The 24,138-nt window shown below is 50.2% G+C and overlaps 1 protein-coding gene across 1 annotated transcript; it reads left to right on the top strand.

The window, feature by feature from the left end:
• Positions 1-136: 136 nt before the first annotated feature.
• Positions 137-24,024, top strand: NMNAT2 (nicotinamide nucleotide adenylyltransferase 2). The gene is made up of 11 exons (XM_038143945.1): positions 137-420; positions 14,819-14,907; positions 15,627-15,694; positions 16,399-16,477; positions 17,518-17,647; positions 18,248-18,328; positions 18,439-18,483; positions 19,277-19,353; positions 20,605-20,706; positions 20,937-21,004; positions 21,132-24,024. Exons 1-11 carry the CDS (start codon positions 336-338, stop codon positions 21,232-21,234), a joined length of 927 nt encoding a protein of 308 aa, XP_037999873.1. The 5' UTR covers positions 137-335; the 3' UTR covers positions 21,235-24,024.
• The last annotated feature ends 114 nt before the right edge of the window (positions 24,025-24,138 follow it).

The raw sequence follows: 24,138 nt of genomic DNA, 5'->3' as shown, positions 1-24,138 counted from the left end.
TGCGCCTCTGCGAGTGCGAGTGCCCCTAGGGCGGATGCGTGCCCATCCCTGTGCTGTGCATGGGCGCATCCGTGCCGGGCCGTGTGCCGCTGTCCCCGCCGCGGGGATGGCAGCGTGCCCGTGGGCTGTGCACATCAGAGTGCTCGCACACACGCGTGTGTGGGACCCCGCGGGGGCGCGCCCCGGGCCGTGCTGGCGAGGGGCGGCCCCGGCCCGGCTCCCGCAGCCGCGGCGCCGCCCCCGCTGCCGCCCGGCCCCGCTCCATCCCTCCGCCCTCCTCCCTCCCGCAGCCGCACCGAGCCTCAGACCGCGGCGGGGCCGGGCAGGGCCGCACCATGACCGAGACCACCAAGACCCACGTCATCCTGCTGGCCTGCGGCAGCTTCAACCCCATCACCAAGGGGCACATCCAGATGTTCGGTCGGTGTCCGCGGCGGCGGGGCGGGCCGGGGGAGGCGGGGGGAGGCCTGGGGCCGCAGCCCGGGGTGGGGACGGGGCCGTGGCGGGGCTCGGGGCGCGTTCGGAGGCGCGGCTCCGCTCCCGGGGGCCGCGGCCGGGCCGGGCGCTGTCCGCCGCCGGTGGTGCTGAAGGCGCCGCGGGCGGGGACCGCCGGGGCCTCCCGAAGCTGCTCCCCATCCCTGGCGGCTGTCCCCATCCCTCTGGGGCTGTCCCCCTCGGATGGCCGGGGTCCCCTCTCTGCACTCACATGCTCCCGCTCCCGGCCCCGCAGCCCCCGGGGTCGGTCCTGGCGCTGTTTGTCCGCTGCTATTCGTCCTCGGGTCTGCGAGACTGCAGCCGCTGCAGCGCTTCCATTTCCTCTGACCAGGGAGGAGATAGAACCAAGCAGCCACAGCCAGGTACAAAAGTCAACAAAAATACGATGGAGATATTGGAGTACTCCACCATTAGATTGATACGAGGTCGAAGGAACGGGAAACGTTTGTGTGAGATGATGGATATTACCGGGCGTCCCTGTGATGATACAGATGATGGGGATGCTGGAATCACTGCCACAGCCTGGCAAGACAAGAGGGAGGGAAGGAGGGAGAGAGGAAGGGCAGTCTCCATCAAAGGCAGTCTGATCTGACATGCCGTAGATACTGTTTGGGTAAAGCTCAAAATGCCTGGAAATCCCAATGCAAACAGTGGCTCGCTTGGCTGAGGAGGAGTCCTGGGAGGGTGAAGTGTCCACTGCAGACCGCCTTGGAGTGCAGAGACAGGATTCATCCTTTATGTCTGATAGGAGATTTAAAGCTGGGAAGCAGATACTGAAGGTTGTGTGCTACCAGTAGAGAAGCATCACTGGGGTTTCTGAAAGCTGTGTATAAGTTTCTAAATGTGTAAACTATATAAAAATACTTGAAATCAGCTTGGGTATTTCTGCATCAGACCTTGTTTTTGTAGAACATAATGAGCTGCACATCAGGTTAGAAAATGATGGCTTTCTAGAGGCAAAGGAGCACATTGTTATTCCATTTCATAAGTGCCAGCAAAATGTAGGCCTGGACACCAATGTGCTTCAAATTAAAAAAAAAAAAAATCCTATCCCCTAAGGAAAAAGAAATTGTCAAGAGGGATCAAGAGAAACTATTTTAAAATAAAAACAATTATTAAATTAAATTACGAGGACTTGTTTGATGGAAGCAACTACTGATGAAAAAGATTTCTGTAATTCACATTTACTCTTATTTTGATTAAGCAACACTAAAGATATCCATGTGGCCCTTATTCAGTGGACTAACAACAAGTAACAAAATGTGTTTTAGAAAATAAGGATCAGTGAGATATTAGTATGCAGTGCATGTTCTTATGGACTCGCAGTAAGATTTTCTTTTTGCTCAGTACTCTTCAGCATCTTTATCAAAGATGTGAAAGAAGATATATACTCCCTGATGGTAAAAAGTGGCCATGACCCCAAAGTGGGCAGAACAGCAATTCCTGCTGGTAATGAGTCAGTTGTGCTGCCTAACTCTGGTTGTTTGATAAAAAGGGCTTGTTCAACAGCAGAGGCAAAGGCAAAGTCATATGTCCAGCGGGGAAGAACACACTTCAAATATAAACAAAAGGCAAATGTCTTCTGCCAAACAGTGGTGGTGTCAAGGACTGAGGGGGGATTGTGCACAACCCACTGAATGCAAACTCTGTGTGGTGCTGTAAATAAAGCAGCAAATGTGACCCTTGTAGATATGAGCAGGGGAATATCAAGCAGAAGAAGAAAGGTTGTATTATTTTCATGTACAGCATTAGCAAAACCCTTCTCTGAGGAACAGTGAGAAGAATTACATTCGTTTTGGAAGCCAGGCTTTATGGCGGGAGACTAGGGAGGCTCAGTCTAGACCCATCCTTAAATATGCTAAGGGGTATCTTGATCTGCTTAGGGGAGGGATATGTGATGAAAGTGGGCAACTTTGCTCAGCAGAATAAGTACACGTGAGATGCCAAGAGTGGATCACAGAACCACTTCAAACTACAAATCTGTTGTGTGGCTGTGAAAGTACCTGGAGTGGTGAGAAAGTACCTGGGTACCTGGTGGAGTCTCTGTCACATGAAGGCTGTAAATGAATACTCAGACATCTTTCAGGAAGACAGGTTTTAGCTTAAATAGGTTGGTTTGACGTGGAAATTTTCTATGCATGCGTTGTGTTGAGCTCCTGGAAAACAATACTTGAGATACCTGATAGGGACAAAGGAGACTTCCATGAGGAAAGGACATAGAATTTAGCTTCTAAATCCATCATGATTTTTGTTTGATGAACACTTCTTCCCAAAAAAAAGGGCTAATCCTGTGAAGCCATAGGAATCTCAACCAAAATCTGTGTTACTCTTCTAGCTCTGCACTATAGAGTCCAACCAAAACAGGGCTTTGTCCTGTAATTGATGCATTTCAAACAGCTGAATTTGGACAAAAATATTGTCTTCATCATTCAGACAAATATTTGGGCTTTGAGAACCCAATAGGAGGATTTTTTGCTTAGTATAAAGAAAGACAATTTATCTCTTTAACATATAGCACTAATTAAGCCAAAAGGAAGTACAATATTTGCTCAGGGATGTCACTGTAAACACACCATTGTATGTCAACCATCATTTTTCTCAGTGTGGATTTTACCATGTTTTATTCAGATCAAAACCCAACCTTTTCCCATAGGATTTTTGCCTGAATAGGGGATTAGTTAATTATGTGGAAGTCTCTTCTAGTGGGGGAAAGATTTTCATTGAGTTATTCTTTCATCAGTCCTATGAATTTAAGACTCATCTTTGGGATTCCAGAAAGCTGGGATTCTTCTTACAACCCCAAATCTGCAACTGCATCCCACCACTGAACCTTGTGAGCAGCAAAACTTACTGCAGCAGAGCTCCCTGCTCCATCTGCCAGTTAAAATTCTGGATCACTGGGGCTCCCCAAATGAGGCTGAATCGTATCTGTGTATACAAAATGAATATCATACATATAAATTAATACTTTAAGATATATGACATATAACAAAAAAAGTAGGTGAGACACAGTCATGTACAGCCATCCCTACCAAGGGTTTGAGACAAACACCCACATAGTCCTGAAAACACTCCGAGTTATTTGTGGTATCAGCTGTGCTTTGAGAGGTGTTCTGAATCACAAATGTCAGTTGTATTTTCCAGCTTTATGTGGCTATGAGAAAAAGTTTGGGATGTTACTGTGGCGGGGAGGAAAGACAGAAGGACAGAGAGGGCAAAGGTTGTTTCCAAAGCTTGACATAAACATTGGTGGCCTTTAACCCAAAATTAAACTCCATTAATAGCCTAAGGAGGTATGGAGAAGAAAAAGCAGAGCCCAATCAAAAAGTCTTAATAATTGAAGAAAAATAAGATTCTGAACAAAGTCCTGTGTTAAAGCCACATAAAACCCCCACTGCTGTTGGATGCAGGGAGCCCACCTGCTCACCTCAGCCAGCACACACCAAGCCCAAGCTGTTCACTTTCATTTCTTGCTGCCCCTCAGAGGAGCACAGAGCATGGGCCTCTGCTTGTCCCTCCTGCCCTGCAGCCAGCTCAGGAGGGGAACCTCTGAGACATCCCCGTGCTGGCTTTGGGTCTCAGCACGAAGCACTGGGGCATGGTGAGTGGCACAGACACCCGGCAGTGGGATCTGCTCTCTAAAGTGCATCTCCTCCATCTTGGCCTCCTCACAGTTTGCCTCCTCCTCCCTTCCCGTGCAAGCAATGCCACCCAAAGGACAAAAGCCAAGGCACCAACGTCAAAAGCAAAACCTAATCCATGCAGCTCTTCTAACACGCCACAGCCCATGCTGGCATTCTGCCAGACAAGGAGCTCGTGCTTGCTTTGACAATTAAATCACTTTCCCCATGTGGTCCTGGCTCAGGGAGCCCTAATACAACTGTGTCCAGAGTTCTGAAACCAAAAGGCAGCTCTGTAGAGCAAGGTGGAAAGCAAATTTTTCAATCAAAAAAATATAGTTCATTTTGAAGGTGGTCTTGGGTAAAATGCTGGGATTAAAGGCATCACCAGACAAGGTCAGAGGCTCCAGGTTCTCTGCCATGGTGTTTCAGAGTTGGAGAAGGAGCCAAAAAATAGCTGAATTTGGAAGGAAGGTGCTGAGAGTAGTTTCTTTGTAGGTTCTGCAGTGGGAAGGGCTTGTACTCTCCTGTGGCTATGTGAGAATTGGAGGATTGTTCTGATGATTTCAAACTGAAATGAGGGTTGTGGTGGGGTGAAATGGTATCTAGTTGATGAATGTGCTGTGTTTTGATACTGATTTTTTTTCTTTCTTTAATTAATTTTTCTTCAATAGTAGAAGAAAAGGCCCCTCTGGAATTGCCCACACCCCCTATTTTGGCACTTCAGACTTTTTTTTTCCTTGTCTTTATGAAGTTCTAAGATTCTTCACAATACATTCTTTTCTTTGCAGGCTTCTAGCTTCATTCACAAAGTCTTGCTCATCAACCACAGTTTTATTTCTGCTCAGCTCTAAGAACAGCTTCGTCTCCAGAGACTTGATGACCCCTTGATTCCCCTTTCCACCTGCTTATCAGCCTGCAAGTAGCAGAGCTTCACTGGGACTTCCCTGCTCTTGCAGAGGAAGATTTCAGCCTTCCTCCCCCCTTCTGGATGCACTGTGCCCACAAAGTCCAGCAAGGGGGAGTTTGGGGTCCGTGGGGATGTTCAGAGCTGGTCTCAGAGGCATCAGGTTGGGTAACCCCCCCAAAAATGGGACATTATTCGATTTAGTCACAGGTACTTGGCTTTTTTACAGCTGGTTTTTGGGTACTATGAAGCACTTGATGGCAAATAGAGAATTCTAATCAAATCTGTATCATCTGCCTGTATCCAGACTGCCTCACCTCCTGCATGTGCATTTATGGGTGATGGGTTGCTCCAGGTCAGCTTCTTTGGGAGGAAGAGCTTTGTGAGATGTCACTCGTATGTGGCCCACATAGGGAATAGGGAATTTTGGTACCTCAGATATTTCAAACCTGTTTGACCATGGGGTTTCCCCACCTACCTCGTTTCAAGCAGTGCCCAGGACCTGGACTTGCCCAGAAAAAACACTGCCAGTAAATAGCCTGAATCCTGAAAGTCAGCAAATCCCCACTACTCTTTCCTTTTTGTCTAATTAAATTTTCCTTAGGTCCTATGTGCATCTGTTGTTGAAGAGAGTTAATATCCCAACCAACAGCTGGCTAAAAAACATTTCTGGTGGAAAACAATGAAAGAGGACTCTGCTATCAAACATAAAACCCTCTTGGTTGGTTCTTAAGAAAACTTGAGCAATTAAAAATCTCAGCAGGCTGCTCTTTGATTATCCACGGCAATCCTTGTAGAGGAGCAGCAGTGAGGGCTGCTGCATCCCGTAGCAAGGGATTTGAGATGAAAGGATGGTGTCTCTAAGTAAAGAGGGATGAAGAGGTAGGAGCTGAGGCTTTTGTTAATGATGTATTGTCTTAATAAGCTGAATTTCAAGAATCACTTTTTCTTATTTGATTGAGATGACTGGACTGCAGAGCAGTTTAATGAGAGTGTCGCTGCCTGGGACAGAGCTGGGAGAAATGCCTGAGCGGCGTGACAGCTTCACCCTTTCCCCTTTGCTTAAACAAGAATCCATCGGCCAATGTCCAGGAGCAAAATTCCTTCCCCCTCCATCTAACGAAATCTTGTCAGGAGCTTGAGAGAGACTTTGCTCTGCTGTCTGCAGCATGAACAAGAAGTGCGGGCCCCTGTGAGGCTGCTCGTGGTTCCATTTCCTCCTCGGCTGGAATGGGAATGCGTAATGAGCAGGAGGGATCGATCGGTGGAGCGGGAGGTGCCGTGGGGCTCCGGGAGGACGGACGGACGGACGGACAGGGAGAGGCTGGCTGAGCTCCGCCCGGCTTTGGAGCTCAGCAGCATCGGCAGAGCGCAGTGGGGATGACTTGACCAGGGCAGAGCCAGGACAGATGTCCCTTAAAACACCCGGGGTGAGGTACCAGACGCGGGGAGCTGCGGCATCCCTGCTCATCCCTCTGTAACGCGGCGGGGGAGCTTCCACTGACATCCGAGCCGCTGAAATCACAGCGAACAGCCGAAACCTTTCCTCGGTGCGAGGGGTCCGGGAAGGCCAGTTGTGCCCGGCACCAAGTGCCTCTGGCTCGGCGGGGCAGCGACAGCCGGCAGCCCAGCCCTGGTGCCGCGGTGGCTGAGTCACAGCGCGCCTCCACGCCCAGCACTCGCCCCGAACACACTGAAACTGCAGATACCTGCGGGCTGTGCCGGGAGGACAAAGCAGCACTGGCAGACTGCAGCACCCATGGCTCTTCTGGGGACCCTTTCATATCAGCCGATGTCACATTCCCATCACTGCACCCCATACAGACTCATTTTTCACAGCCTTTGTCATCAGCTTCCTGCGTCTCAAGCATCTCCTCTTTGTGACCCAGAGTGAGGAGTTTTCCTGAGCATGAGACTAAACTCCATCAATAACTATTCAGGGATTCTTTTAAAACATTTATAAGCTATTAAATATTTAGCAGTATTTATTACAGTCTCTGAGACATCACATTGACTCTATGATAATGCCTCCTCCCAAAATGTGCCACATACCTTCTTTTACTTCCACCGACTATAAACAAACCTGGCAGTGAGAAATCCAGTCCTACAACCTCATTCAAGGAGGAAACAGGGGCTCTGCTTCTATTTAAAAACCATTTGCACTCACTGTGATGCTCTCACCTCCTGCACTGTCTTCTCAGATGCTCTTTAACATCAGCCTGTGCAATGCCAAGGTATCAATTAGCTGCATGCTAAACACCAGCAGCCCACATCTCTCATGTAACCTTGGGCAGCTCATTTAACTGCTTGAGTGGTGCAGTGGGGGGAGCCACATCCTTCTGCTGCCAGGCTGCTGTGGGTCAGGTACCCCAGTGATGGGGGCCAGGGGTAGGAGTGGGTCATGACTGTGCTGATGCTCCTGCCTCTGAGTGGCAACTGGCCCAAAATGGGCATCCTCACCTCTGAACGCTTTGGCTTCCAAAATCCCTTCTGGCAGCAAGGCTGGGGGGCTGCAAGAGGTCCTCTGAGCCAAAGAAGTCCACCTGCGTTGAAGTGTAGCACAAGTACCTCCACCTTTAATCCTAACCCTAACCTCATCCTCCACCTGGAACCAGGGAGCCCAGGGCAGCTCTGGGAAGATCCAACAACCTCTAAAGACTGAACAATCAGCATAAGATAGAGACAAAGCCAGGGCACCTCTGGATTTTGACATGAGCATGCCCTCTCTGGTATTTATAACCCCTTAATCCAAGCACTTCCATTATGCCACCAATGCCCAGCCAAGCAGATGGCTGGACACTGGTGGCAGATATAGATGCCACGTGTGGAGAAAGTCAATAGTGCCCATCACAACCCTGAAAATAAACCAGGCCAAGGCACAAGCTCTCATTCCACTGAAACACAATTGTTGCTGGAAAAGGCAACCTGGCTCAGAAACACTATTTTTCCTCCCCCTTTTCAGCAACAAGTAGTATTCTTCAGTAAGCCTGAGCCACTGGATGTATCTTAGTCATAACAGCAGAAATTTGCTAAATCAATATTAGGGAACAGAAAAGCCTAGATTCTTCAGAAATATGCATTTTCAAAAGCCACTGTAAGGCTTGCCCCAGGAGAAGATTAACTGAGATAAGCCTGTTTCGGGGCTGGAATAGGAGGCACAGGCATAGGAGGTCCCCATGGGATGGGTGGAGAACCCACCTCTGAGCCAGGCAAGGAAGAACTTGCACAGCCCCTGCTACACAAAGGTTTCTATTTTCACTGAAAACCCAACAGCCCCTAATTGAGCTTAAGCCTTCCCTGAGGAGATGACGTTTCTCTGTGGTTCATTGGCAAGGGAAAGCAGAAAATCCACTTTTCCCAGGACAAGCTGGGCTAGGGAATGCTTAAAAACATAACTATGCTTCTGGCACCTTTGCTTTGTGCAAAGACATGGTTGATGTTTCTGTTTGGGGAAAATGGGGTCTTGGGAATGGGTCTGCAAAGAGACACAACTGCAGTAATGGGAATGTGACATCCCTTCTGGTGTCACCTTGAGCCTGAAATCCTACCATGGCTCTGCCACCCCACACCCTCACCAGCATCCCCCCAGCCTTCCTGCCTCTCTGTAGCTGGGATGTTTTCTGCCTGCACAGTCCTGGTTCAGCCAACGCAGATCCCAGACAAGGTCAGCATCTTCAAATACTTTGCCAGCAAAGGCAAGCCCTGGGTCAGACACACAGGGGTCAGCTCCATGTGGAGGCAGCCCAAGAGCAGCCAAGAGCTGCTGGACAAAGGCTCCTCATCCCTGCTACATGGGGAATTGGGAACCATAAATCCTCTGCTCCTGGTAGGATTGTGATCTTGCCACGTGTCAGCCCAGAGGAGCAGCACCACACATGCCAGGGCGTAAAAAGCACTGCCTTTGATGTGCTACAACAGCTTGGAAATGAAAACAAACAGTGCTTCCACAGGGAAATTAGGGCACTGGAAAACAAGTGTGAAAAATCTGTTGGGGTTTTATTTCCCCTTCATTTTTTTTTAAAGGCACTGTGTGACACCAATTTCCCTGAGCAAGATGGGGACTGGGACCTCTCCAGGGATGTACATTAAGATGCCTGTCCTATTTTGGATTTTCCATCCACATTTTGACTAAATTGACATATAAAACCATGGTAGAATAGTGAAAATTTTGCCTTTTGCTGCTATCCTTTTGGGGGTGGGGTGACAGCTATGCACCAGACAAGGAAAGGTACATGACCGTTCACTTGCCACTTCAATTCAACAGATACAAAAAATCTTCTTATCTAGAGATGCTTAATCCTTCTCCAAGAGCTTCTAAGCAAGTTGTCTCAGTGCTGTCCTGCAGAAGACAGTTCAAAAAGCCTTCTTTAAATGAAGGCCTCTTCTTCATCCATTTTTAAAATCACTGAATGGTTTGGAAGAGACCTTAAAGATCATCTTGTTACAGCACCATTCCCTAGACCAGGTTGCTCCAAGCCCCATCCAACCATCTGGTATAGTTGCTTTTACCTCATCAGATGCTTTCCCTTACCTCTTTAGCTCCAAGACCTCTGAGATACCCAGGTGTTGAACACCTCATGGAGGTATTTAATAAGTCCACCCGCTCATCTGCCCACACCTCAGGTGAGATCCAGCAGGGCGTTGAGAATGTTCCTGCTCTCCCTGTGATACCAGAGTGGAGATCTCCAAGCAATAGGTTATATTGCTCCTCTGTACAAGTGGAGAGAGTGGCAGCACTGTGCTGATCACAGAAAAGTAGGTCCAGTCCCTTCCTGGAGGAGCTGGTGGCACTTCAACTCAAGAAGCAGCTCCTCGTATTTCTTCTTATGTTGCTCATCTGATGGGTATTGCCTGCTCCTTCCCACTCCATAGCAGCAGGAGTAGCAGCTACAGGAAGGAAAAGCATCTTGGCCTGGGTTGTTCTGTCATGCTTTTCCTCAGATGCTCCTTCTCAAGATCTAGGGCCTGAGAGCTCTTCTTCCTGGACTCCTGTGTAACTTCTCAGACACACTGACCCTTGCAATACTACACTTCTAATAAAAGAGGGAAAAGTAGGATGTCTTCATTTTATATTTCAATTATATCAAATAGGCTGTCCCTCTACAGCTTCATAGAGGGAACCCAGATTCTCTGGGACCAGCCAGGTCCCCTGCCCAGGCCCCATCTAGCTGGGACTCCAGGAAATGCTCTGCCATTTCTAGGTCAGCTTATTGTGACTCAGTCTCCTGTTTTTATTATTTTTAGCTGGTTAGTTAGTTTTAAACACCTAGTTTCACCTTTCTGCTTGAAGCCAGGAGTGATCAACAGACAGTGATAGCATGAGACTCATTAGTCATCACTTGTGTGGCTCTGAGCTGGACACTGGTGGGGACCTGGGTGGGCTGGTAGGGTCAGGTCCTGCAGCATCACCTCTCAGGGCCTTTCACAGCCTCCACTTCCACCACAAATCTTGAGGCATTTGGGGGCCAATGCTTTCTTTTTTGTGCTTATGAAAAGCTGATAAAACTAATGTGCAGCAGCACCTGAACCCCTGTCACAGCACACGTCACTTGAGATGGACACAGTACACAGAGTATCATCACACAATTTCAGAAAGCTTCAACCCATACACAGTAACACCACACCTCTTCAGAAGGCTGCAAGTAGCCACTCTTCTTGTCCTTTAGCCCAATCTTTCATACCCCTCGTGTCCATGCACTGCAGCTGTGTGCCCTCTGCTCCCTTTGGTGGTTGCTCAGTGCCCCTGGGCACTCCATGGCTCATTGCTGTCAGTGCTGCTCACCTGCCCTGCACAGCTGTGCCCACTGGGGATGAGGCTGGGCCCAGCCCCACTCCCAAATACCACCAACTGTGTGCCTACAAAGCCCTTCCCATATTTGTTATTACCACGGTGCCTGGGTACAGCTATGAACTAATGGGGTGGGGAAAAGTGTAACAGAGCAATTAGCTCAGAGATTAAAATCTTTTTAAAAAATCATTAGGGGGCTTAATGGAATTTTTCTACCAGCTAGAAGTCTCCTGAGAATCTGACTGAAATTGTCTAAGAGGCACTGAGCACGGGGTAGGACAGGTTATTTGGGTCAGTGGGACACTAGGATCTCCCCAGGCTTGCCTTGGGAAGAGCCAACCCCACAGCGAAGAATCAGTCTCCTGCTTCTTCCCAAAGGAGGGACCTCTCTTGAAGAGCAGCCAGGGCTTGCTCTGGTAGAAATGTCTATTCTGGGAGCCCAGGGAAAGGAGATGCCAATAGTTTCCCCAGCTCTAATCAAGATCTGACAGTGGGTGAAGACACTGGTTGGGACCCAGAACAAGGCTCTGCGGTAGGCAGGAGAGCTGGGCTCTGGGATAAGGACACCTCTGATGAATACATCCCTGATTTGGCATTCAGAGGGCTTTTTTTTTTATAATATCTATCTATATACATACACATCATTCAATTAGACTGAGAGTAACTGCTGGCTCCTTGCCCACACTGAGCTCTGGAAGCGCCATTTAGGTCCTGCAAGTACTGCTAGCTGAGAATAAAACAAAGTGTGCTGGCATATCTGGGTCACTCCCTCCTGCAGAAGAAGGGATTTTAATGGCCATGTCCCACCTCCTGTCCAAGGTTGTAAGAGGCCAAATTGCTGAAAATAAAAATGAGACACTTGGGAAATGGTTTTGCCTTCTCCATCACCTGTGGCTGTGCAACTTCTCTGTCCCAACTCTCAGGGCTGTGCAATGAAGGCTGTGCAAAGCTTTCTTGCCTCCCTGCTACCTTGTGTGTGTTTTCAGAGAACTGGCACAGTGTGAGCAAGCCGCAGCTCCAATCTCCTGTAGGGGGAAGGGCATAAATCAGAGCTGGCCTGTGGCTTTACTCTGTAAGAAAAAAAATAGAAAAAAGGAAGTCTTAGGGGTGCAGATGAACCAGGTACAAAGGCAAAGCAAATACAATTTGAAATTACACCTTGAAAAATTGAACATGAGGAATATTTGATTTCAGTCATGTCAATTTAGGTGATGGAGAACTGCCAGAGGAGCCCAAACATTGTGATTAAATATTCTCAGTGAGAACCTCCAAAAAGAAACATCTCTTAAATAAGGACTGATTTCCTATGGGGGAAGTGGGATGGTATTTTTTCATTCAAACTGGACAGAACCGTCACTTTTCAGTTTTGTAGCCCTGGATCATATCCTCTGACTGCTCTTTCCCTATCATTGTCTCTCAGAAAAGCAGCAGAGATGAAAATACTTGAAGTGCATTTGCAGCACAGGCAAGCAAAGCTGGGCTGGGAAAGCAGGAAAGTGTCTCCAGTGCCTGGGATGGGTCCAAGTGTCACCCCTGTCCCTCCCCAACACAGCAAGGCTATGGTCATCCAGCAGCTGCCAGGCACAGAGCCATGGCTGAAAGCTTCCCATCCCACAAGCAGGCTGCCAGGGGGCTAATGCATGTCTTGGCAGAGCCACTGCCCCGAGTTTATTTATGTCAACAATGTTTAAAAGCCATCAAGGCTGCCTAGAGCATTACAGATTTACTCCAGAAAAGGAATGAGCCCTGCATTTACAAGCTGACGTCTCTGCATTGGTGTGTCAGGATGTAAAGTGCTCGTAGAAAATGAAAATACTGGAGGGAGTTTTCTGTGGTCTGGTGTAATCTCTGGACATCACAGGTATTCATCAGGCAAGAAGTGGGCTGGGAAAGGAATGGGAAGCTGTGACAGAGGACAAGAGGAATGGAAAGTTATGGGAAAGAGAGAACCAGAAGGCAGGTGCTCCCATTCCCTACACTGTACTGCTGCTTCTTAGCCCACATTTGCCCAAATACTTCCCTTGCATATTTAAATTTTATGTGGTGTTTCTGAGGTAGACAGCAAGCTCTTGGAAATTCAGATCCCAACTTAGAAAGCAGCCTCATTTTTACAGATTGTGCAGGTTAAAACCCAAATGAGCAGTTTTGATGGCAATACAGAGCAGCAGCACCCCTCTCCTGCCAGCAGCAGAGCCCTCCCTGAGTGCTGCAAGGCCATCAGCAACCCCTCAGATCCATGCCATGGGCAGTGACACCTTTCACTAGAGCAGGTTGCTCCAAACCCCAGCCTACCTGGCCTTAGACCCTTCCAAGGATGAGGTATCCAAAACTTCTCTGGGCATCCTGTGCCAGTGCCTGTTTTCTGCAGAAGAAATGTTTTGTTAAGGCAGAAGATGGTGGTGGATGTTTGGTGTGAGCTGGAAGCTGGAGCTGAGATGACATGCCAGCAGCATGGGTCACGTTGCCTGAGGATGTGGAGAGGGTGCCAGGCTGTTTAAATACAGACCCTGAGATATTGGTAGCCAGGAAAAACCTTTGGCTTTTGCCACCAAAAATCAAGGCAAATGAACACCAGCAGCCACCCTTGAGAGCTTGAAGCAGAGTTTGCATGTGAAGAGTTCAGCTCCTCTGAAAGATGAACTTTCTAAAGGGGTCATACATGAAGAGGGACAGATCAGTGTTTTTAATCTTCCTTTGGCAAGGAAAACCAAGTCAGGGTAAATCAGGAAATAATGAAAGGATGTGTTCATTTAAAACTCAATGGCATCTTTTTTGTTAGGGAATTTCCTTTTTCTTTCAATTTGCATTTTAATTTGCTTTATGATAAAAAGGTAAATGCTGACCCATCAATCTTCGCTTCTCCCTACCTGTGCAAAAAAACCAAACCCAAGCATACTGTGTTTTGCTGCATGTGCTCTCATGGGATTTTGAGGGCAGGAAGGATAATTTTGGTGCATCCAATTCAGGCATTCAAATTTTACTCCTTGCACCAATCAAATGATTTAAGCCCACTTTCCCCTCTCTGGAGGCTGGTGTGTCCATGGCACAAGAGCTGGGAAGGCAGCCAGAGTGAGGATTTCAGGTGAGCCTGAGGAAGAGGCTATATTAAGGCTGGCAAATTTCCCACAGGCTGTCACAGAGGCCTGAGGCTGCTCAATGCCCTCGAGGGGGGAAAAAAAGGTCCATGGCAATTATATTTCCTTAATTTACTTTTAACTGACAGTAACTGAATAATATTCCCTAGCAGAAATTTCAAAATTTGGAGGAAAAAAAATTTGCCCTTAGTAACTTAGAATCCTGGAATGGTTTGGGTTGAAAGGGACCTTAAAGCTCATTCCATTCCAGCCCCTATCATGGACAGGGACATGTTCCACTAACCGAGGTCACTTCAAGCCCCATCCAACCTGGCCTTGGACACTTCCAGGGATGTGGCAGCCACTGCCCCACTGGGAACACCCCCACTTCAGGAAGGACCTCTCACCATCCCCCAGGGCAGTGCCAGACACTGAGTTCAGTGTCTGAAGGATGTGATGCACAGTGACATCTTGTGATGGCTGATGGATCATGAAATCACCACCTCCATTTCAGAAATACTCCTTTTTATTTGCAAATTCAAAATATTTTATAGATCTTGAAGATAAAATGAACTTTCTAATGGCTCATCAATCTTATCTGCCTTTTTGCTCTTACTTTCCTTATCTTCTTTTCCCTTGCTACTGTCTCAATAGCTGGGGTAGATATGTAGGAGACCAGGTGAGTTTGGCAATTTGTCACCAGCACTTTTCTCCTCAAATGTCACCTTTAGGAAATACCAGCCTGAAACTGAACATCTCTTAGCATAGCTGGGACATGGGCAGCACATGGTGCTGACACAGGCCAGGGAGGGGTGTGACAGCTGTGTGGCTGTGCAGGGACTGGCTGGGCCGTGGCTGGTGGCTGCCACCGTGTTGCAGGGCTCAGTGGGTCCTGCTAAACCTCCCTCCACCCTTTTCCTTGTCCCCCCTCCAGAGCGAGCCCGGGATTACCTGCACAAGACCGGACGCTTCATTGTCATTGGCGGCATCGTCTCGCCCGTGCACGACTCCTATGGGAAAACGGTGCGTTGTCCCCGTTCCCTTTCTGCCTCCTGTCTGAGATGGTATCTCTGAAATTAGGGATGAGCACTGGGCAGCACTGCCTGACCTGTGGTCCCTTCATGGCCCTCTTCTGCCTGGGGCAGCTCCTGACCTTGGGAAAGTCTCAGAGAGAAGGGAGAGGATGAAACCTCTCACTGTTTAGATAAAAACTGCAGTGAGACCCTAAAATGAGCCAAAGTACTAGACAACAAAGAGAAACGGTCCCATCCAAAACCGTCATGGTGGCGATGCCTTAAGTGGGGGTTTTTTAGTTTGAATTATTTCAAAGCAAATTGGAGTGGGTTGTTTTTTTTTTTGGGGGGGGGGAATATCGAAATAATGCAAATGAGTGACCTTTAGAAGCACTTGTCAAATTAGGAGTGGTGAGTTCACTTGTCTCCTGAAAGCTGGAGGAATTTCATCAAGAAACCACCCCCTCAGGTTGGCCCCGCTGGAGCACAGGTCTGGGAGTGGTGCTGCTGAGCAAATCTCACCACCCAAGCACGTAGCCAGGGCTGAGCCCAACAGAGACTCCTCCCCTCCAGCAAACAGGAGCTTAAATAAACTTCTGTGGGCAGGAAGGAATCCTTCTGGCCTGTCTCACAAGAGCGAGCCTGATGTTCTGCCCAGGAGGGTTTGCAAGCCCAGGCTGGCCAGAGCATAAGGCTTCATAACCGTTCTTCCTTCCCCTTCTCGTGCAGGGGCTGGTCTCCAGCCGGCACCGCTTGACCATGTGCCAGCTGGCCGTGCAGTCCTCCGACTGGATCAGGTGGGTGGCAGAGCTGGCACTGCCATGGCACCAGCAGCCCCTGCCCCTTCCCTGCACCTCGGGGCAAAGTCCTGCATGCGAAGTGGAGATGCCACCAGCTGGTAGAGCTCCAGGATGAATTTCCTCCCAGCCCAAGCTTGATTAAAAATCAGAGACCTTCCCCTCCCAGTCCAGCAGAGAACAGATGAGGAGGTTACACTGCCCTCCAAGGGAGCCCTCAGGATCTGGGGAGTCATTCAAGCCCATCCCTGAGCCTGTGGTGTCTAGGTGACACCCAAAGTCACTCAGCTCACTCCAGCCTTGTGCTGTGGCACCTCCCCTGTCCACACATGCAGCACGAGCCTGGAAACTTCCACCTTCCCAGCACTGCCATGTGGCATCTGGTGGTTGAAGTTATACCAGAAGCATCTTGGGCTGCCCTCAGAAAGAGGCTTATGACACACATAGTCACATCCAAGCCAAAAAAAAGCTGGTTAGTGGGTACCAAGCATGGAAAGATGACCAGGCACCCATTCAGGTCTCCAGAGCTGCTAGGGATCACTGTGCAGAAGGGCTGGAGGAAGGACACGGTCCACGCCAGGGCTGAGGGATAGATGCTGGCTGCTCATGGTACTGCTGGCCAGCCCAGTGGGAGGAGGTGGCATGGGCAGGAGATCCAGGCAGTGGCCATGAGGAACACTGTTGTCTTGCTGTGCTTCTGGCAGGGTGGACCCCTGGGAGTGCTACCAGGACACCTGGCAGACCACCTGCAGCGTGCTGGAGCACCACCGTGACCTGATGAAGGTGAGGCAGCCCCTACGCCGTGGTGCACCAGGGTAAGGGCATGGGGTAGTGCAGGGGTGGGGGTGCTCTTCCCCCAGCTCATGGCTATCAACAATCAAAACACATCAGAGACTGAGAGCGAGATGAAATACAGAGATTGAGAGCGAGAAGACTTGCAGGAGCAGTGAGATCCTGACCTGGAAGGGGTGAGACCTTGTCACAGCTGCATTGAGGTCTGGGCCCTGATGGTGGAAGGAAATGGAGCCCTCCAGCTGGAGCCAGCAGCCATCCTGGACTCAGCAACACCAGGAGGGCAGCAGGGCTTAAGGCAGACTCAAAGCAGGAGTGGGCATAAGCCACATCATTAGTGACACCCTGCTTCCTCCTCCCTCAGGGAGGGAGGGAGGGGTAGAGGGGCCTCCTTGCTCACCAGCTGAGCCAGAACTCAGTTTGAACCTGACAGAGATTTGACAGGAAAATTCAGCATCTGGGAAGTCCCCAGGGAGCACAGCCCCAGGAGGAAAATTTCCAGGCAGTCCTGAAAGCCAAGGATGAAGGTGACTACCCTTGGGTGACAGGGGTAGCAGAGCTGCTGGTACACTCAGATGTAGGAAGCAAACCAAAGACAGGAAATGGATGAAAGAGCATTGTACAAGCTCACAGACAGCCCAGACAGGAGGCACAGGAGTAGCGTTAGCCAGCCCAGCAGGATGTCCAGTGCATCCTGGGACTGTGGTGCTGAAGCCAGGTCGTTGCTGGTGATACCTTCCTTTTCCTGCAGGGGTGGGTGGAGGAGAAGAGGACATGTATGCTCCTTGCTAGCCCACACAAAAAAAGTTGATACCACCTTAAACACAAGTCATTATCCACAGGGTCCTGATAGCCCCAGGCCCATTTGGTGAGGTCAGATGGGACTGGAGACCCTAAAGTGAGCTGGGATGTACCTGTCACAAAAGGTAGCCTTGAACCAGGGGTGCAGAGGCTTGTTACAGGATCAGAAAGGTTTTGCACGGTTGCTGGGGTGAAGACACTGTTCCAACTGCATCCTTCCCTGATTGCAGAGAGTGACTGGCTGCATCCTCTCCAATGTCAACACACCTTCCATCACGCCTGTGATCGGCCAGCCCCAGAACGAGTCCTCGCAGAACATCTACCAGAACAACAACAACGTCTCCAGCAAGCCCACTGCAGGTAGGTGGCGGTGGCCTCGGGAAGAGAGGGATGGCTGCTTACCCCCACCTGCCAGCCAGGGCTGCCACATATTGGAACAGTGCTCCATTGCCTTATATTTGGACAGGTGTCTCATCAGTCTTGGTGCAGCAAGTCCAGAGTGGGGCAGGGGTGTGATGCAGGAGTCAGCCAAGAACAGCTTAAAATGGCTGTGAAATCTCCTTGGGCTTCACCTGGATGATGTCTAGGCAGTGACACCAACAAAAGGAAAGGCTACCTGGTACCAAGGGATGAGCTGGCAGGAGAGATGATGTAGTGGGACTCCCTACAAATCAGAGGGATGTGCATCATAAAGGTATTAGTTGAGAAGAGGGAACATTACTTAAATCCCATTAAAATGGACATCTTATGATTTTGTTCATGATTTTAGCTGCCTAGCTGGTCCTGGTCCCTTCAAGGCACAGTGCAGCACACTTGGGAGTTAAGACCATGAGGAGGTGTTGGGAGATGCTGGGAGTAGTTGCACACCCAGGCACATTTTGCAGAACCAGCCTGGCTGGAGCATGTGGATGGGTTAATTGCACAGCCTCCCTCCCATTAATTTTCCTTCTTCCCCTTTAGCAAAGATCTTGGGGAAGGTGGGCGAAAGCCTGAGCCGGATTTGCTGTGTTCGCCCGCCCATGGAGCGCTTCACCTTTGTGGGTATGTAGAGGAAAGGTCCAGCATCACCTCTAGAGTCCAATCCCCACCCTTCCTCTCAACCCCTCTTTGAGGCTGGGCACCAGCACCTCTCTTTTGCTGCCCTTTCTCAGATGAAAATGCCAACCTGGGGACAGTGATGAGATATGAGGAGATTGGTAAGTACAGAGCCCCTCTCCACATTGCTCCCACTCCTCTGGGTGAGCGCTGCATGGCTTGGGAGCATCTGCATGACAGCTCTGGCAGATACGGGATCATCTCACCTTGGTGCCAGCTACTGGGGCTCAGGAATGCTACAGAAACAGCTCTAGCTGGGCTGAGCCTAGTCCCATTGACAGACAACCACCTGAAATAAGGGAGTGCAATGGGGACACAGCTCCCAGCACTGGCACAGACCTACCATGGCACCCTGTCCTGACAGTCCCCTCAAGTGCCATCAAACTTGGCCTCCCATGGTGGTGTCACCCCATGCCCGCATTGCCTGCAGCCCTGCAGAGCCTCACACAGCAGCAGGAGAGATTTTGGCTGCCTGACCAGCCATGGTGCCCCTTGCTCTTAAGGCTTTTAGGGGTTTTAGCCCCACCAGACATCACCCAGAGCTCTGCATGGGGAATTTTGAGACCCTTTTCACACACAGCCTGGAACTACAACCATCCTAGCACTAGCACCATGCAGAGCCTAAAGGCTTTGGCCATCTGGGAATGCCAAATAGGGAGGCATTTTCCCATGTAGCCACCTCTTTTCACCCCTCTGGGCGGGTTTTATGGCTTTTATCGGGCAGTTGTGCAAATAAATTAATCTTTATGGGCCTGTCAGAGCAGAAAATTTCCCACAGCACAATTTTCTTGCTGAGCTACAAAGCCAACCCTCAAAGTTGGGTGGGGGAGGGAAGGGGGGTCCTTCTCAGCCCCCTGTGCTCCCACCTCTGGGCTTCTCTCCTCTCTTTTCCAGAGCTTCGCATCTTGCTGCTCTGTGGCAGCGACCTGCTGGAGTCCTTCTGCATCCCTGGCCTCTGGAATGAGGCAGATGTGAGTCACCACTGCCAGGCACCCCTCCATGCTCCTCCTCCTCTGCTTCCCACAGCCAGTGCTCCTGGGAGCCACTAGGTCCCTTGGGATGACAGGAGCTGTGCCCACCATTCCACTGCCTCCTCCATCCCAACCCTGATTGTCATCTCCCCTACACATATCCATAGGGCTTCCATGGTCCCAAGCCCTGAACCCTGTTCACTGTTAACGCAGAGGATGTCACCTGGGGTGGAGAGTAAGCCCATCCCAAAGGCTGTGCTCTCACTCCTTGTCCCTTGGAAGGAGCCAGTATCAAGCAGATGCCAATCCCAGCAGAGTGAGGTATGCAGGTAGGAAAATAAGGTATTTACAGGAGTGGTTCAGATGTTAGGAATTAAACATATTTAGAGCCAAATCAGCTCTTTCACTGTTGGTCCTTGCTGGAAGAAGCTGTATTTTCATGGGAGAACACCAGCCCTGGAGAGGGGCTGGGCTGCTGACCCACCTGCTGCTCCATGCTGACTATGAGGGCTCCCCCAGCTCCTCCCTGAAATCAGTCAACATAAACCTCCCTCCTTGAACTTCTCAGCCTTCAAAAATCACATACCACATCTTCAATCCTTAACTTTTCAAAGCATTTAGGCAGCAGGCATCTCCTTTGAAGGGCTGGAAAAAATGAAAGGAGCCAAGCCCTGAGCCCAGCACAAAGGATGCAGAAATGACATCAAAGCACAGGCAGAAGATGCACTCTGCAGCAGCACCTCCTTGTGTACTCCTGCTGCCTGAATTTGCTGACCCAAAGCTCTTTTGGATGAGCCTGATTAGTCTCATCTGAGAGAGGTGTGAGCACTCTGAGTAGTCCCCATGCAGCAGCAAATTTGGCCAAACAACCTTGGAAGAACAATCCTCCCAGACCTCTGTCAGGACCAATACATCCATCCTGCTCATGAGCCCTTCCAGCGAGGCAGAGATCACATTCACCTTGGGCATCCTCTTCTGCTGCCACCTCCTTCTGCCACAAGTTCTCCTCAAAGCCTGACCTCAATGTCTACTTGTAGGATTTAACTCTGTGCCTTTTGTTTGATCTTCAGCCGACCACCTGCCTGCACAATTCCGTGTTTCTGCTGAAGGCTGTTGACACAGCCTCAATATTCACCCACCATCTCCCTCCAGACTGTGGTCCAGCTTTCACGGGGCAGGGTGGGGTTGGCAGGCAGTGGCAGGTTTTGCATGGCGGGCTATAAAGCTCTCCACCCTTTGTGTTGCTCCCAGATGGAGGTGATTGTCGGGGAGTTTGGGATCGTGGTGGTGCCCCGGGACGGAGCAGACCCCGAGCGGATCATGAACCACTCCTCCATACTCCGCAAGTACAAAGTGAGTCAGCGGGTGCACGTGTGGCCAGGGAAGGCTGAGAGAGGATTCACAGTGTCTCTTCGCCCAGGGGGACGCTTTTTTCATGGGACACAAAGCATCTCAGGGTCAGATACTCTCAGCTCAGGATGGGATGAGCAATGGGTCACCACACAGCAGGGTGGGGAGGCTGGAGCAACACGTATCTGCTTTCAAGCCATCCCTTCATTCCTGTTTTCCTCTTTCCCCTGCAGAACAACATCCTGGTGGTGAAGGATGACTCAAACCACCCCATGTCAGTTGTCAGCTCCACCAAAAGCAGGTGGGTGAAGCAGGGCTACTCCCACTACAGAGCAGGGTGTCCCCAGCCAGCCTCTCCATTTGCAGGGGCACCTGACCCACTCAAGTGGGCTCTGACACCTTTCTCTCTCCCCTCCCCACACCCCCAGACTGGCCCTGCAGCACGGGGATGGACATGTTGTGGATTACCTCTGCCAGCCTGTCATTGACTACATCCTCAAGAGCCAGCTCTACATCAACGCCTCTGGCTAAGAGCCTGAGACCTTGCAGCGAGACAGCCCTCGTGTCCCGCCTGCCTGCAGCTCTGCATCACTCTTCTCTCTCTCTCTCAGTCCGTGTCTCCATCTCTCTCCCCATCCCATGGCCTCCTGCCTGTGTCTGCCTCTCACCCCTAGCACCAACACTCTGTTGTGCAGCCGTGTCCAGGGAATGTTTGGTCTCTTTTTCCGGGGTACTGCCCTGCCCTGTGTGCATGGGGAGGGAGGAGGGGCTGGTCAGGGAGCGACATGCTCCGTGTGCTCTCAGCATGTCCCTGGGAAATGGTCCCCTCAGTCCATCTTCCCAGCATGCTCAGAGCAGGGGCTGACTATTCTGCATCATCTTACACAACCTAAGCTCAATAAATCTGGGTGGATTTTTTTTTTTTAATTAAGTAACTTGAGTGTGAGCCCTTTGGGCCTCTCAGCCCAGTGACCAACCAAACCCTGGCTGGCAGTGGACAGTTGTAACACAACCAGCTCAGTGTTCCACGGCAGGGGAACCTCCTCAGGCCAGCCATGAGACAACCCAGCTAACAAAATCCTCCTCCTGCCCCTGAAAATCATGGGGAGGGCATTTCTAAAAGGCAGCAGAGGCCTTGGTAAGCACTGCTGCTGAAGCATTATGGAGAGAATGTCACATCTCACCTTCCCCTTGCTTCAAGAATTGAAGCCACTCCCTAGGAAAGTAAATTTGAGGTGATGTTCTACTCTTACCCAGTGTCAGAGGGGGCATCCCACAGCACCTAGGAAGGGATCTGCCTTTTATGGGGCCAAGAGATTGGGTAGAAAGAAGCAGGTGGTGAGCCAAAGCCTCTGGTGAGAATTTGCCCCAAACCTGGCCGTGTCCATCCCCATCCTCTACCCTCCAGATCTCCATTTCTGCTCCATCTGTCTTCTCCTGCCACTCCTACTCTCTGCCTCTCCTTGAAGAGTTCATTAAATGCATGATAACCTCCCCCTCCCAAACCAGCCATGGCTACTTTGCACATTCCTCGGGACAAGCCAGGCTCCTGTGATACCCCCCTGGTGCCAGGGATGGATCCTAGTGGAGATGCTCACAGTAAAAGCGGGACAGGTAATGTGGAGCAGTTGCTGAAGTCTTGTGGAGAGGAGGATTGCTGGAGCAGGGCTTTGTCCTGCTCATTATCCCTCGGGCACAAGGACCCTGAACAGCTCCTGGGGAGGGTCACAGCCATGAGGAAGGTTTAGCCCTCACCTTCTCCTCCCCCTTGCTCCCTGTGACCTTGTATCACTTTGGGTACAGTCCTTCTGCCTCTGGCTGAGAGTCCTCCAGGGTCTTTCAAGGAAAGATGTGAAAAATCTTTTATTTTGTCCCTTAAAAGTCCATAAATGGTCACGAGTAGCTCTCAGGCAAGCTCCAAAGGTGGGACTTTGTGCTAAACTTGGCGACTTGCTGGGTGCAGCTGGCATCCCTGGAACAGCAAGCCACTTTGGACAAACAAGGAAACCCACAGCCACGGGGTCCTTGCAGCAGACAGGATATTAGGAGCAGTAGTTACAACTTCTCAGGAAGGCACAGCCCTTCCCAGAAAGACAGAAGTGATGTGACTCACCCAAAGGCCAGAAGACGTCTTTCCTTGTCAGGGATTTCCCTCTGCATGGAGAGATTTGTTTGGGAACTGTTCTAAATTTGGCACCTGAGTCCCTCAGTGCCAGCTCTGGTATCTCCAGGTGGTTGAGTATGTATCCCATAGGATGAGGAGATCTGAGGATGCCAAAGCAGAGAGGGTGGTGAGTGTGTGGGGGACTCTGCTCCAGGGAGGCCTCCAGCCAGGTCACCACCATCACCCCACTGAGCTCCCCTGGCAGTGACGCCTCTGAGTGCCCTGAGACACCCAGTGCATGCCAGCCACTCACTGGACTGCTCTCCACCTGCTGTTCTCACTTGTTCTGTTTGTCAGCCTGCCTTCCCTCCCCACCCCAACACACAAGGTATCCCAGACAGCAGCCTCCCCTCCTTTCCAGATGTCCCCTGTGTTCCTTAGCTCCAAGCCAGAGAAACAGCAGCGGTGGCAACCAGCCTCCAAAACACACAGAGGGACTGAACCTCCTGGGGAGCAACACCTCTGAGGTGGGAGCAAAGGGAGTGGGTTTTCCCCAGGCAAAGACAGAAAATTAATCAACGGAGAGTGGGGAAGAAAGAGAGTCATGTCCAAAATCATCTCTGACCCTCCCTCCAGTACACAGAAGGGGACCTGGGAACGCCATGGCCTCCTGATCCACAGGGTTGGGATGGTGAAGCTTAGCTGTGGTGAGGATGCTGAGTTTGTTCTGTCCTACTGCTCTTAACCTTCGTGTACCCGCTCAGTAAAACTCACAGCATGGGGGGAGGGATGGGGGTTTGTAACGGGGCCTTCAGCTCTGGGACCAGTTTGCAAAAATGTCTTTGGGTGGGCATGGGAAGATAATAATCATCTGTGATGATCCATGTGACCGCTGGGGAGGTGAGGAAGGGGGTTTCCAGGGTGCAGGAGAGGTGTGGGAAGAAGCTCGTGGGTTTTGGTCTTTGAACCGCCACTTTTTAACAGTCAATTTGCTGAAAGTGAAATGAACTTCAAACATCTTTTGGGAAAAGAAAATAAATAAAGGGGGGGAGGGAAAGGGGTTGAAATTGCCATGCCACCAATTTCACCTTTGTCAAAAGTTTTGGAGCCTTTTTTTTCTTTTTTTTTCTGTTGCTATATGAAAAAAACAGTCATTGACAAAAAATACTTTATCAGCAAAATGTTTAAATTATGTAATAAACAAAACAAAACAGAGATGTTACAGGTGTGATTTTAAAATAGCCCCTAGACTGAGTCAGAACAAGAGAGCAAATGCCTGCACTGCTGGGATAACCCACGGCCAAATCCTCCCAAATGAGGAAGTTTGAAAA

Source organism: Motacilla alba, chromosome 8 (genome assembly GCF_015832195.1).
Source record: "Motacilla alba alba isolate MOTALB_02 chromosome 8, Motacilla_alba_V1.0_pri, whole genome shotgun sequence".
Classification (NCBI taxonomy): Eukaryota; Metazoa; Chordata; class Aves; order Passeriformes; family Motacillidae; genus Motacilla; species Motacilla alba.
This window is presented reverse-complemented; position numbering and strand designations above follow the sequence as displayed.